The sequence below is a fragment of the Sciurus carolinensis genome, chromosome 2, assembly GCF_902686445.1.
Source record: "Sciurus carolinensis chromosome 2, mSciCar1.2, whole genome shotgun sequence".
In the NCBI taxonomy this organism is placed as follows: domain Eukaryota; kingdom Metazoa; phylum Chordata; class Mammalia; order Rodentia; family Sciuridae; genus Sciurus; species Sciurus carolinensis.
Genome location: NC_062214.1, coordinates 190,969,358 through 190,984,693, shown reverse-complemented (window position 1 = coordinate 190,984,693; position 15,336 = coordinate 190,969,358). Strand labels below are relative to the sequence as shown.

The 15,336-nt window shown below is 42.5% G+C and overlaps 1 protein-coding gene across 7 annotated transcripts in view; it reads left to right on the top strand.

The window, feature by feature from the left end:
- Positions 1-14,855, top strand: part of Dicer1 (dicer 1, ribonuclease III) — a 66,716-nt gene extending 51,861 nt beyond the window's left edge. For all 7 annotated transcript variants that reach the window (XM_047536656.1, XM_047536646.1, XM_047536666.1 and 4 more), the window contains 6 exons: positions 1,517-1,672; positions 4,592-5,486; positions 7,083-7,351; positions 9,829-9,991; positions 10,079-10,154; positions 10,519-14,855. In XM_047536656.1, the coding sequence (XP_047392612.1) occupies positions 1,517-1,672; positions 4,592-5,486; positions 7,083-7,351; positions 9,829-9,991; positions 10,079-10,154; positions 10,519-10,684 (1,725 nt within the window). In that variant the 3' untranslated portion in view covers positions 10,685-14,855. The remainder of the gene's footprint in view (positions 1-1,516; positions 1,673-4,591; positions 5,487-7,082; positions 7,352-9,828; positions 9,992-10,078; positions 10,155-10,518) is intronic.
- The last annotated feature ends 481 nt before the right edge of the window (positions 14,856-15,336 follow it).

The following is a 15,336-nucleotide window of genomic DNA, read 5'->3' as shown; positions in this document are numbered from 1 at the left end:
TAGAAATAAGGGAAGATGGTGAGAATTGGGGATTTGAGACCTCGTGGAGTATGAAGTGGCGTGTTCGGGTCAGTGAGAGGTAGGACTCAGGTGTGGTTTTGCAGAGTCTTCTCTGTAAGAGTGGTGTTGAAGCTCCGAGGGCAGGTGAGATTTCTAAGTCAGCCTGAGAGTCACAGTGAGTACATTGAGAAAGGAAGGATTTTATATCGCAGAACTTTATCTCTGCCTCTGCTCGGATCCCTTTGGATCCTAATTTCTTGCAGAAATAACCGTGCCTCCCTCAGGCGGTATGAAGGCCAAGTCAGCAGACCCCGAGGGCCCCACTGGCCTGTGGCCTGCTGCTCTCCACAGGGACCCCAGTGCTCACCTCCCGGCCCTGTGCCTCCACTGACCTTGTTTTCCTCGAGGCCTGTTCTCCCCCATTGCCTCCTGCCTGTCCTGAATTTGGACTCTTCTGAGTTCCTCCTTGGTTCTTCCTCCCTTCCCCACGTGGTGCCCACATTCCTTGGAGTCCCCTTTGCACGTCGACCTCACACGCGGCTGTGTATTCAGAGGTGGAAAGGGCAGCGCACATTTTACTGGAGTCCGTTCCCTTTTTGGCGGTGGGGAGAGCGCTGTGGCGCACAGTGGGGGCTGGGCAGATCCCTCCCCCACCCCACACTGCAAGGACTGCTTTGTCCCTCTGACCGGGCCACGTGCCTTTCATGGGGTGGGTACTTGCCAAATAGCAGTGGAGAGGGCCCATGAAGCACTGCAGCCATACTGTTAGAACACGGAAGTGAGGGCCACTATTCTGCCCCCAAGGCTCCAGTGAAAACCAGGCAGGTGCACTGCTGTGAAGGAGCTGGGGCGGGGCTGGAAGCAGGAGGAGGAGCAGCTGCCAGCACAGCGAAGCTGTGGCGGGATGTGTGCACAGTGCTTCCGTCGCCTTTGCTCTGGGTTAAAACACGGGACGAAACGTGCTGCAGGCCGTCCAGACAGAGGAGTGGAATCTGAAGGACTTTATGGTAGAAGTCACTCAGGCTCCTCGAGAGAAGGCCAGCTAGGCGCAGCACTGGTTTTCCCTTGGCAGCTAGAGGCAGAGATGTCCCTTACGTCACTGGAAAGGTCGTGACATCTTGACTTTCTATATGGATTCTTTTCTACTTTGTTAGTTGCAATTAGCAGTTTGTATTTTATATTGCCAGGTTGTGTTTTGAAGGCCTAGTGAAATTTGACTCATTAATAAGGAATTCACACACATGCACACGCACACACACACACACATACATATATATAATATAAATTAGTTTATTTTTTATTAAGAAATACTTTTCTAACTATATTAAAGGATAGAGAATACTTGGAAATTTAAAACTCTTTTCCTATCATAAATAGAAAATCTATGCAGTCCTTCAAATTGGTGACCTGTTATAGTAATATAAAGACCATTTAACTGAGAATATATTAATAGACCTTGTATGGTTCCCCCAGTGATCCTAACGGGTAAGTGTCTTATGAATCTTTTCTGCTGAAGGTCAGCAACTGTAACCTATATCGTCTTGGCAAAAAGAAGGGACTGCCCAGCCGCATGGTGGTGTCGATATTTGATCCCCCTGTGAATTGGCTTCCTCCTGGTTATGTAGTAAATCAAGACAAAAGTAACGCAGATAAATGGGAAAAGGATGAAATGGTAAGTTTTTGGTAATTGGAGGTATTTAGTTTTTGGTAAGCTGGAGAATTTTGTTGTTTCTTGTTTCCTGTCCATGGTATGTTTACAATAGATATTTAATATACTGGATTAATTATTTTTAAGTAGACCATCTTTTCTGTGAATTTAGAAGGAGTATAATTTTAATGGAGGGTGATTTTTGTTTTTATCTTCCTTTATCAAAGGTAGAAGGTTTTGTTTTATTTTGACTTTAAAAAAAAAAAAAAGCAAAGCCCTTAAGTTTCACTTTACTATTTTGTATTGCAGTTATTCTAATTATTCAAGAAAATGACTTTCTGTGACCCATGATCTTCAGTCTGAGTCTAACGTGATTAATTTCAATAAGATCTAGCTTTTGCACCTCAGGGTTTTCTCAGGATTACTTATGTTCTCGTAAACTGGGGGAACAAACTATCCCACGTACAGGTTGTGCTCCCCAGGAGATCCTGAAGTCTTGCTCCACGAGACTGAGCAGCACCGGCTGCCTGCCCTTGTCTTGTCTCCAAGGCCAGCAGAGGGCAGCTGGGGCCTGTGCGCTGTGACGCAGCTGCCCAGTGGGCAGTGGGAAAGCACTGGGCCCTGCAGCAGCCAAGCATCTTCAGGCAGCTTCGTTCCCAGGTTGTCGGGCACTAATGACAGATTGGCTGCTGTTACTTCATTTTCCCTCAGGCTGATGGTGACCACATTGTCCCACAGATTGTTTTCTACACAGCATTTCTGTATGCCTTTGCTAGACATGTGTGTTGTAGGTGTGTCTGAAATATTTATGGTAGTCTGCTCTGTGACTGTCCAGTTTATACCTGTTGGTCGAGCATGCTTTTAACTCACGTAGCGTTGGACTTATTACAAGAGTGGTTCTTATTTGGAAAAGCATTAAGAGAATATTTTAATGAAGGTTGATTCAGAAAAATTACTTTTGTTATCAATTTAGAAATATGTAAAACCTTAGTAGAAAATGTATAGATTGAGTTTTAGAAAAAAATGTTGCATTGCTATGAAAAACCTTCTAATCACACTTATCCTTTATAAATATTGTTTCATAATGTATTTGACTTTAAAAAATTGTAGCATAAAGGTGACTTTGCATGTCAGCTTTATTTTTACTTTTTTAAGGTGGAGGATCTTGTTCTTGATGTTTATGGTGGTATGGCACTTTGGTTCTTGGAGTGCATTGAAAGCCTGGCCCTCCTGCTTGCTTTGCATGCCTGGAACTTGGCTCTGCATCACTTACCACCTTGTGTCTCCAGGTTTTCCCCACTTGCTCCTCCTGCCCTGGGGCAAATGGGGTTAGGTGACACCTTTGCACACAGTTGCCTCCAAGAAGAGTGGTGGTGACTCTGGTCGAGAGGCGATGTGAACCCTCAGAGAAAAGGGTTCCCACTCCTGTTCCTTACGAGGCCTTTCTGTGAGATCCAGCCCACTGTTGTGCTGATGAAGAATCTGAAACCCAGAAGCCTGTTGGTGATAAGAACCAGTCCTTCGTGTCCTTGTGTTCTGCTGATTTGAGCTGTGGTGGCACCTTATTAAAGAAACACAAGGATTTATTTTAATTTTTAAAAAATTATCCAGTCTGATTTTTTTAATTCGCAGCTTGGCTTTTGTCTTAAGAACAAAACAATAGTCAAAAACAGCTCATGTTACCTAGGAAAATATAGGGGTTTAGCAGGCAATAGTTCCTTGAGGTCTACCACTATAGTTTTCTTTTGGTGTCCTTTCTTACTCTTCAAAAAAATTTTTTTAATTTAAAAAATGAAAGATATATAGTTGTAGATATATTGCTTGCCTTACTGTTATTTCTTTTAAACAAAAAAAATGTTTCTCTTTCGAGCCTGGTTTAAAAGAAAATCTTTGCTCTATTTAAAAAATGCTTGGCAGACAGTTTGAAAATGTTTTGTCAGAAATAAGTTGTTACAATCAAAATTGAATCATGCCCTCCTGCCTTTCCACCCAGAATTAGTGGTGGATTTGTTGTTGTTTTTGTTTTGTTTTTACCATGTAACAAAAATTTGGCATCTTTCTAGCATTGTGAAAAAGTTACATCATTACTAAAGCCTAGCCTGTTATTAAGGTTGTCATTCACAAATAAGCTTGTGCCAAAGAAATTGGAATTAGCAAAGATTTTTTGACAGCAATTGGATTGTTGTGTTTCATGTTAGTCTAAATTTTCTTCTATTTTTTTGTCAGTTATGCTATAATCTGTTACCTGATTACTGCAGCTCATGGTAAGGGGAAAAGTGTAATTTCTCAAATTCATACCTTACTACAGCGATCATTTTTATTTGTTAGAAAGCAAAGCAATTTGTTTCTACATTCTAGCAAGTGTGCTTTGATTTGAAGTGGAAGCAGGGAGAAAAACTTCATTATAAAATCCTACTGTATGTTTTTAGTGTTATAAGTTTTTAAAAATAATTTCATTTGTTTTTATAGTATGTGTTTACTTAATTGAAAAGATAACGGTTTTTTCTCCATCTGGATTTTCATTTTATTAATTTGGAAATTAGGTCACCATGATTTAAAACTTTGTCAACCAAATGGAAGATCTCTGTGATCAGCAGATGAGTGCTTTCATTGTGTGTCCTGCCAGAATTGAAGTTTTGCAGTGTGGACATTAATTTTAACTTTATATCCATGTTCAGGATTCTTAACTTAAAGCTTTATACTGGATAAAGGTCATTTTATAACTCAGAAAATGAACATTCAAAGAACATGTTTTACTTTGTTTATATGATTAAATAACTTATTTTATGTTAATTGAAAACAAATGGCCATGATTTTAAAGTTGCCTTTTAGTATTTGTGGTTGTCATTTGAAATTATCCATAACCCTTGCTTTTATTGAGTTTCAAACCCTTTTAAAAACAGCAGCTATGACTCCCCTCCTTCTCCCCATTCCCTGTTTCAGACAAAAGACTGCATGTTGGCTAATGGCAAACTGGACGACGACTCGGAGGAGGAGGAGGAGGAAGAGGAGGAGGAGGAGGAGGAGGACCTGATGTGGAGGGCCCCGAAGGAGGAAGCCGAATATGAGGACGATTTCCTGGAGTACGATCAGGAGCATATCAAGTTTATAGACAACATGTTAATGGGCTCAGGCGCTTTTGTGAAGAAGATTTCTCTTTCTCCTTTTTCAACCACCGATTCTGCATATGAGTGGAAAATGCCCAAGAAGTCCTCCCTAGGTAGTATGCCGTTTTCATCGGACTTTGAGGACTTTGACTATAGCTCCTGGGATGCCATGTGCTATCTGGATCCGAGCAAGGCAGTGGAGGAGGACGACTTTGTGGTGGGGTTCTGGAATCCGTCAGAAGAAAACTGTGGCGTCGACACGGGAAAGCAGTCCATTTCTTACGACCTGCACACCGAGCAGTGCATCGCCGACAAGAGCATAGCCGACTGCGTGGAGGCCCTGCTGGGCTGCTACCTGACCAGCTGCGGCGAGCGGGCTGCCCAGCTCTTCCTCTGCTCGCTCGGGCTGAAGGTGCTCCCGGCGATTAAGAGGACTGGCCGGGAAAAGAGCCTGTGCCCTGCCCGGGAGAATTCCAGCAGCCAACAAAAGAGCCTTTCAGGGAGCTGCGCTGCGGCCAGCCCTCGCGCCTCGGCCTGGAGGGACCTGGAGTACGGCTGTCTGCAGATCCCTCCGCGCTGCATGTTTGACCATCCAGATGCGGACAGAACCCTGACTCACCTGATATCAGGGTTTGAGAATTTTGAGAAGAAAATCAACTACAGATTCAAGAATAAAGCTTACCTTCTGCAGGCCTTCACGCACGCCTCCTACCACTACAACACTATCACTGGTAAGGAGCCCGGCCACACCCTGTCCCCGAAAAGGAGCCTCTGGGTCCATCACATTGTTTGGGCCTTATAAAAAACAGCCTCTGCCTGTACAGTCCTGTGCTTAGTGTGCATGGTCGGAGAGGAAGCAGAAGAAAACAGAAGGAATTCTTTATTTTCATCTTCCTGTGGAGAGTACAAACTGCTTTGTAGCTTTGACAGCCGGGAGTGTCCCACTCTGTGCTCTCTTAGCTGTCACTAACGTTGCAGTGTTAGGGAAATCTGAGCCCTGCTGCTTTGCTGTGCTTCCCCATCTGATCCAGATACCTTTCTGATGCCCGTTCAGTGCTGCTTTTGAGTCTTGATTTATTAATGAATTCTGCATGTGTTTCCAAATCTTTTTCATTGTTCTTAGTAGACAAAATGGCTCCTCTCTTAGGGTCTGGGGGTCCTTGAAAAAATCTGAAGATGGAAAGATTAAAGGAAGTGGTGTCACACAGGTCGGCCCCATTGCGCTTTGCCCTGTTTCTGCTCTCACCTTTTCATTGTCTGTTTTTCTCCTCCTTTATTGCATAGGCTCCTAACCCATCAGAGTAGGAAGGAGAACAGGTCATTAAAACAAAACTCCATCCTGGGAAACAAAATTCATATTTTATTTTCTGTAGAAAATAGTAAATGCTTGAATCAAAAATATCAAAGCATAAAGCTTGTAGCTCGTATAATCATGCTATGTGGATTAAGATGATATGCAAAATAGAAAGCCAAAATGTAAACCATTCTCTGATCTGGACTAGGAGGACTGAAGTAGGCCAGGCCTGGTTTTCTCAGTGGAGGAGGAATGAGGTGTGGCTCCGTGCTCACTCTGCTGGCTCCCAGGCCTGGGTGCTAGCCCATCTCAGCTCTTGGCTCTTGACCCCCTGGCTGTTCTGAGACAAGTCACTTCATGTCTCTACGTGCATTTCCTCAGCTGGATGGGTTCCTTTCACCACTGTAGAAAGTCGAGACCTTGACTGGCACTGATAATTTCTTATCGGGCAGCCGGCTGGCCTTGCCCAAGTGCTTGCTCATGCACACAGCTCCTTTCTCAGTCTCTTGGTTTGTGTTAGATTCAGCATTCTAGTTCAAGTTAAGAGGAGGGACTCCTTCTCCTGCCATCCTGTGGAACACCCAGGAGAGGCGAAGAGTGGTGTCATTTGGCCACACTTTCTGGAGGTGTGGGTGAGACAGTGTGGAGTGTGGCAGGTGTGTTTCGGGTCTGGTTTTATTGAGGCAACAGTGTGTGGGGGAGACTCTAGAGGATGCCCAGCTCCTGCCTGGCCAGCAAGTGCCAAGAAGCGTACTCTGTTAGATATATCACCTGGCAAATGGAAAATTCGTTTTTTGGCCACTTTAAGATTTTATGACCCCAATTTATATATTCAGTAAGTTTACTTTAAATTGTTACTAAAGTTTAATTTTCAGAGGCTTTAGTATGATAAGTAATTTTCTCATTGAGGAAGATATATAAATAGACATCTTTAAAACGGGGCTGGGGATCACAGCTCCCGTCAGTTAACTGTTCAGAAGCAGAGGAAATGTTGCTGCACACGCTGATGGTTCCACCTTGGATCCTCGTGCAGATTGTTACCAGCGCTTAGAATTCCTGGGAGATGCAATTTTGGACTACCTCATAACCAAGCACCTTTATGAAGACCCACGGCAGCACTCCCCAGGGGTCCTGACTGACCTGCGCTCTGCTCTGGTCAACAACACCATCTTTGCGTCACTGGCTGTGAAGTATGACTACCACAAGTACTTTAAAGCTGTTTCTCCCGAGCTCTTCCATGTCATCGACGACTTTGTGCAGTTTCAGCTTGAGAAGAACGAGATGCAAGGGATGGACTCTGAGGTTAGTTCTTTTTAAAATACGTTGAATTCAGTGCTGAAGACAGCCGTCCAGCTGCTGTCTTGGGAATTTGAGGTCTGACTTACTTGCTGTCCAGAGGGATAGCTGAAAGCTCGGGCTGCATGTTCTGGGGAGGACTGAGCAGTGACGTGGCTGGGCTCAGGGCGGCTTTGGGCTCGACGGCCGCACGCTGGGCTGTGCAGGCGCTGGGGGTTTTCAGCCACCCTCATCAGCTCCCAGGGTGGCTCGCCAGAGACGTGCAGCCCTCCCTCCCCAGAACAGGCTTCGCCCTGGGGAACTCAGCGCCGTTTACTGTATCTTTTTTTTTCTTTTTAAAATGGATATTTCAGAGTATTTGCTAATTTCTCAGGTAAGCATCACAAATATACATTTGGTTTTACTTGAAATGAGAAAATCTCATTTGAAAACCAAACTTCTAAATGTTTAACCTTTGGGATTTGGGAGGCATCTACCGTAGGTTCAGCCAAAGGTCCTCTGGTGTTGGAGCTAATTCCGATTTGCGCCCACCATGAACTGCCCAGAGATTTGGTGGAGAGGACGCTGCTGAGGCTTGCCAGGGCCTCCGACCCTCTGGGGTTCGTCTCTGTACCTGTGACCCTGGGGGGACACTCATATTTCTACTCTTCCCATTCTGATCCCTTTGTTTTCTTATAGAATTGAGGAATTTATTCTTAACTCTGTAGCTGTCTTAATCGTTCTCGTTGTCATTTGTACCTTCTCTTTTCTAATTGCTCCAAACCATTATTGGGCTATAGTGAATCTCTTTGGCTTTTTGTGAGGAAAAATGAATCTGGGTTTTAAAGCCTAGCCGTAGGGCTGCCGCAAGTGCTGTCCGTGGCCCAGCTGCGCTCTGCAGGGAAGTCAGTGGGCAGGGCGCCCGCTGGGCCTTCCTGCAGGGCCCGGGGCTGGCGGGTGGCAGAGCAAGGGCGCGGCCACACAGTGAGTCCTGGCTCCTCAAGGTTCCAGGGCCACTGCTTCTCTCACTCTTGGGGAGATGGTAGTTCAGAGTTGAAGAATTCCCCCAAATGAGATTCATGTTGTCTTTTTGATGCCAGTGGGCACGCTGGTTCTGTTAGGTTCTGTTCTTTCTTTGGTTTCCTTTGTTGATATAAATGTGTTTAGAAGTTACTTTACTGGAAATGTCACCGTCAGGCTTTTCTAGCTTAATATTTGATCTTGAGGAAGTCTCTCTCTCTCTCTCTCTCTCTCTCTCTCTCTCTCTCTCTCCCTCTCTCCCCCTCTCTCTCTCTCTCTCTCTCTCTCTCTCTCTCTCTCTCTCTCTCTCTCTCTCTCTCTCTCTCTCTCTCTTCCTCTCCATCTCCCTCTCTCCATCTCCATCTGTTTCCTTGGCTATAAAAGGAGAGAATTGAACTTGCTAAGTTCTAAAATTCCTTTCTGTTTGAGAACAATGTTTCAGTAGCATTTTGTTTTTCTGGTTGTCAGCATTTTAGAGAAGTTTGTGTAGCTAAGCTGTTTAGAAATTAACGGTTCCCTCTGTTTCTCTGTCATAGATAATTTGTACTTATTTTAGAAAAATTGGAAAATATAAGTAAACAAAATTAATTAAAATTGCCTAATTATGCTTCCCCAGAAATAACTAATATTAACACTTGGGGATGTATTTTTGCTAATATATATAAACATAAACAGGTATAAAACATAAAATGGAATGATGTATGGTGTTCTTTTCATTTAATATATTATAGCTGACTTTCCTTGTATTGACTAGCATTATAGTTTTCAATAGTGACATGTGAGTCAAATATGGTTAATTTTTGGTCCTTTGTAGCTGGATAGTTAACAGTTTTTCATTAGGACTTTAGATGTGGATGTGACTGATATTCTTATATATCCAATTATATTCTAAGAAAAATTCTTGAGCCAGAATTGCTACAACATAGAATTTTGAACTTTTGAAAGGTTTTTGATACATATGTAAAATTTTATCCTATGAATTTGAATATGCTGTCAGGTACTCTGTTGCAGTGAACACGGATTAACTGGTTTAATGAAAAGAGAGCCTGACGGGGAAAGTCTTCCAGGAAACAAATCTCCCGGGAGCAGTGTGACCCCCGACCCCCGGTCTAGCTCTGTCCTCGCTGGCCTGCCTCAGCCTCGCCAGGCTTGTGGGGAGGGCTGTTTTATTGTGTGACCCTTTGATTGTGAGTGAATTTGGAAAGTTTTTTAATGTACTTAGTGACCTCTAGTTCTGTGTTAGACTTGTTTTTCTTCTAATTTAGAAGTGATCTTTTTCTCCTTTGCTGAGTGTAGATACTGAGTGGAATGGGGAATTTTCTCTTTAAGATTAAGTGATGTTGGTGAAAAGCCTGTCACACGTTGGAGGCACTCCATCAGTGGTTGGTTTTGCTCCAGGTGTTGGAACTTCTCACTGATGAGGGCCACCACGTCTGTGGACTGCCTGTCTCAGACCTTTTGCTCATGGCGCTCTCTCTGTTCAGCTTAGGAGATCGGAAGAGGATGAAGAGAAAGAAGAGGATATTGAAGTTCCAAAGGCCATGGGGGATATTTTTGAGTCACTTGCTGGTGCCATTTATATGGATAGTGGGATGTCACTGGAGATGGTGTGGCAGGTGTACTATCCTATGATGCGGCCACTAATAGGTATTGTTGGCTCTTTCTTGAAAGAAAAATAAATTTTAAAAATGTCTCAAGGGTATTACCCATGTAATTCTCTGATTTTGATTACAGAAAAGTTTTCTGCAAATGTGCCCCGTTCCCCTGTGCGAGAACTGCTTGAAATGGAACCAGAAACTGCCAAATTTAGGTGAGCAAAACAGTGCCTGTGGAAAATAACCAACTGCCTTAAGAGCAAGGGGAGAAGTTCTCCAAGTTCCATTAAGACAGGGTCTTGAAGTCTGCTGCTGCTGTGGCGTGCCATCCATTACCTGATTTTTGTCTGCCTGCCTGCTCTTTTTTCCTTCTTGTTTTTATAAAGCAAAGCCGAATTAAGGGGGACCGGGCAGCGGGTCCGGGGTCTGTTGCTGGTATGCAACAGGTCCTAATGCACGTTTCCTTTGCTGGGTGTCAGCTGCACCCAGGACCCTCAGCCTGACAGGCATACGAAGTGCTGACTGACAGTGATAATAAATGCTTCTGACTTCTAACTCAGGCTGTTTGGGTTTTTACAGCCCAGCTGAGAGAACGTACGATGGGAAGGTCAGAGTCACTGTGGAAGTAGTCGGCAAGGGGAAATTCAAAGGCGTCGGCCGGAGTTACAGGATCGCCAAATCCGCAGCAGCAAGAAGAGCCCTCCGAAGCCTCAAAGCAAACCAACCTCAGGTTCCCAACAGCTGAAACCCCTTTTTAAACTTAAAGACAACAACAAAATAAAACAGAATCAAGGGAAAATATTTAAATCGAAAGGATGATTTAAAGTTGGTATTGAGTGGAATGAATTGAAGGCAGAATTTAAAGTTTGATAACAAGATAGATAACAGAATAAAACATTTAACATATGTATAAAGTTTTTGGAACTAATTGTAGTTTTAGTTTTTTGCGCAGACACAATCTTGTCTTCTTTCCTCACTTCTGCTTTGTTTAAATCACAAGAGTGCTTTAATGACATTTAGCAAGTGTTCAAATCATTATTGACAGTTTTTGTTTGTCTGTTTGCGTGTGTTGGCTTTGCCTAGTGTTAGAAGGCCATGGAGCTTAGACCTCAAACAGTCCCTAGAATTCCATAAAGTCCTGAACATCCCTCGGTTGGTGTGGTAGTGCCAGTCCTACAAGCGTCGGTGCCTCGAGTGGAGGGAGCGACTCGGTCCGTAGGAGAAATGTGCGGTGGTGTCCTTTCTCTTCGTGTCACGCTGTGTAAGGTGGAGTTGCAGGCGCTGTTGCACTTGATGGCAAGGGATGGATTTGAGTCAGCACCGGCTGGCATGTTGGTGAATCAGTTTCGAGTTTTTGATGCCACGTGGTCCTGCATAAAAAAGGTTCTTGCCTTAAAATTAAAATCTTCATGGGTATTCTTTAATTTCTGAACAACCCATTTACATTCCCTTTGTTTTGTTATGCATTAGATGTTGACAGTCATATTTACAGCTCACTAGTATAGTTGTTGCTACAGGATTGCACTAGAACTCCTGTCGTGTGTACTGAAGACATTTGAAAAACCAGAATATGTAGTCTATGAATTTTTTAACATCATAATAAAAATGATCTTTGACTAAATATCCAGTTTTACTAAAAACCTCCTGCTAGGTAGTTCCACTGATGGAAATGTTTGTGGCAAATGGTTTTGCCCTGTAGGCTGTTGCTCTAACGAAATAAACCTTAGACATATCACACCTAAAGTATGCTGCAGATTTTATACTCGGTTGGTGACTTGTTGCAGAAGCAGACAGAGCACCTTGCTGTCGTCCTTTCACCTGCGTCTCCTGCTGTGCTTTCCAGTGTGTCATGCGTGTCTCCCTGGAGCTGTGCTGCAGCGCCACGGGAGTGGAACGTTGGCGATGTACTGCCGTGACTTTGATACATTTGTGATTTAGGTCATTGATTTAGATGAACTAGCTCATTATTTCCATCTTGGGAAAAAGAAAAAAAATTTAGGCATTTGCCTAAGTTTCTTTAATTAGACTTGTAGGCACTCTTCACTTAAATACCTCAGTTCTTCTTTTCTTTTGCATGCATTTTTTCCCCTGTTTGGTGCTATGTTTATGTATTATGCTTGAAATTTTAATTTTTTGCACTGTAACTATAATACCTCTTAATTTACCTTTTTAAAAGCTGTGGGTCAGTCTTGTGCTCCCACCAAAATACCAGTAGAGGTTTGCTGCAATTGCCCATTAATTATGCTTGAAGTTTAAGAAAGCTGAGCAGAGGTGTCTCGTGTTTTCCAGCACGCCATCTTGAAGTTGAGGCTTCATGTAATGCTGCATTTATGTTTCAAATTACACTTGGTTTCTTTCCTGCACCCTCCACTCGCAGAGAAGAACCTCTGCGGTGCACACAGCAGCCGGCAGCTCTGCTTCCTGAGTAGCCCCGAGTGAAGGGGACGTTGAGCTTCTCCAGTGTGTTTGTGGTCTTCGATCTTAAACTTAAGTTGAGATCTAAATTATTAAATGAATTTTTGAGCAAATAGTCTAGGTGACTGATTTTAAAAATACTTAATTCTGATTTAGATGTCTATTTGATGTTTTAAAAAAAGTTATGTGAGATATCATGGCAAGTTAAAACCACATGATTCTTGAATTATATAACTATAAAAGTGTAAAGGAACAGGCGAGGCTGAATATGAATTTTACTTGTGAGATGATCTATGATCATATCGCAGCTCTCTTGATAATTTATAAACTACCTGATGCCAGGAGCTTTGGGCTTTGCATTGAATCTAATGCATTTATTCCAGTGTTATGGGATTCTCTTGCCTCTTGCCCCCCAAATCAGAATGTTTCAGTTATGATTCCCAGTGGGAGAAAATGCCTCAATGTATTTTGTAACCTTAAAAAGAGTTTTTTGTGTTAATACTAAAAATGTTCAGACTTGGTTGTGATTAGTTCATACATTCTCAGGGGCACGAATATCTTGCTACCATTCAAAATATTTTATCAACAGCAAATGTTACTACTATTATTACTTCCCCTGCTTTGGGGAAAAAAAAGAGCTGATAATAACAATTTGAAGCATTCTGTGATCCCCTGGTGACTAAGTCTGAAAATGAACAATGTTAGTTAGACGTATGAAATGGTTTTGAATACTTTTGTGCTGCTGAATGTTAATGTTGTCAAGTTTTCCCCGGTTTAGTTTGTTGAAATGTTTTGCATCCGTCAATTAAGAAAAAAGTCACTCTGTTGCCCTACTTTACAACCGTGTGTGCATCTTTTGCTCCCGCGATCGCAGCAGAGGCAGAACATAACGTGGAAAGGGGCTCGTGAGTGGGGCCGTGCCCTGGCACGCGGTAATGGCCCACTGAGCTGCTGCTGGAAAAAGCACTGCAGGAATCCGGGTGGCGTGCAGGCTGGTGGCCTGGACCATTGCTGTGATGCATCCCTTCTTTGCTGGTGTACTTTCTGCAGGCCTGACTATGCTGCGTCTCGAAGAGCTTTCCCTCTGTCCTGTTCGTGCACAGATTCGCCTTGCACTTGGTACTTGCTTTACCTCATTTCAAGGAGAATATGCTTAACCGAGAGGAAAAAATGTGGTTTGGCCGTGCTGCTGTTTTGATTTGCCGAATTTGAAAAAGATGATTATTATGCCTGCAATGTGTCATATACTTGCACAACTTAAATAGGTCATTTTCGTCTGTGGCATTTTTACCATTTGTGAAAGTATTGCAAAGATTTGTTAACTGAACTCTTAATTGTGTTTTAAAAATGTTTGTTACATTTCTTTTACATATGTGAAATGATTAAATTTAGAATGACCTCTAACACTCCTGTAATCATCCCTTAAATACTGCTATTTTTACTTTCTTGATAATAGTAGACTGCCCTCAGAAAGATTCAGATACCCTGCCTAAATAACAAGAGTCTTGAGACTACTTTGGTTCTGTGTCCAGTCTGCAGTGTGGCTCCTCACCCAGCGGTCATCTCTTCCAGTCATTGCCTGAATTGGGTGGAGGCCGCAGAGCACAGAGAGTAATTAAGACCCCGGCCCAGCACAGTTCCCTCTTAAGGCCCCGTTGATTTAAAACTTTGTATCTTGCTTGGTTAGGGCATCTAATCCTTTCATGCAGAAGCGAAGCCAGCCAAGACTGGCCTCTTCATTTACCTGTGTCTGAGTCACGTTTGAGTCTGTAACTGGCTTACAGTTGTCCGTGGAGGAGGAGCTCGTGCTGTGTGTACCACCTGTGGGGTTTTTTTTAATCACATCTAAATAGGTATATTTTTCCAGCCACTGATTGCTTTTCTTGAAATTTAATTATTTCCAAATAAATCTCCTTATTTTATATTGTACATGAGAAGTTTTAAAGATATGTTTAAGACCAAGAGTAGTAAAATGATTTTAAAAGTTGTTGGAGGTGCCAGTAGCAATATCTAGGGAATTTGCATTGAGACCATTGTATTGTCCACTAACGGTAAAAATGATCTTTCAAAACTAACTTGTAAATATGTTTTTAATCATTGCTTGTTTTTTTTTTTTTTCTAGTCCATATTTGGACATCAACCACAGGCAATTTAAATTTTGTAGATGCACTCAGAATTCACTGCAGCAGCAGGTTCTATAGCAAAAATGCAAAGGTGAACAGGAAGAAAACTCTGCCTTTTCTGCTGTAAATAGAGTAAAGGAAAATGTCTAAAATCAAGTAATACTAATACATCATTTCATTGACAATAAAATCTTTACATCACATGCTGCAGCTGTTTTTTAAGGAACATGATGTAATTCTTTCATAATAATCATGCTGCAGAAATTTGCAGTCTGCACCTTATGGATCACAAATACCTTTTTTTGTTTGTTTTTTGTTTTCTTTTGTAATAATTGTAGCCAAGTAAATCTCCAATAAAGTTATGGTCTGTTCACTTTGTGTCCTATTATCTTTTTCCTCTCCTGTTTTGACTTACTTCAAGTGGGCGGTAACATTTAAATAGTGGTAGCTGAAATGGTTTTTAAAATGATGTTTTTATTCTTGGTTAATCACATGAGAGTGCATATTTTAATATGAGGACATTTTTTTCATCAAGTTCTGCTTTTTTTTCTACCAACAGAATTACATCGTTAACAGTTGTCTTTTATAAGACTTAATACAAGTGTGTTTTCCTGAAGTTCTATCACGGTTGGTCAGTGTGTTCCAGGTCCTGGATCATTGGTGATACGTTTGACACACTGCTATGTGCACTTGGTTATTCTGAGGCAACAGTGGACAGAATGTTCGGCTTCCAGGGTTTAGGACACAGTTCCCATATTAAGAATGAATTCTTTTACTTCAAGGTTTTGATTCAACCTTTCTGTAAGTAAACTAAGCCCTAAGGGGAATCACTTGACTGTAGGACTATGTAGGCAGACAG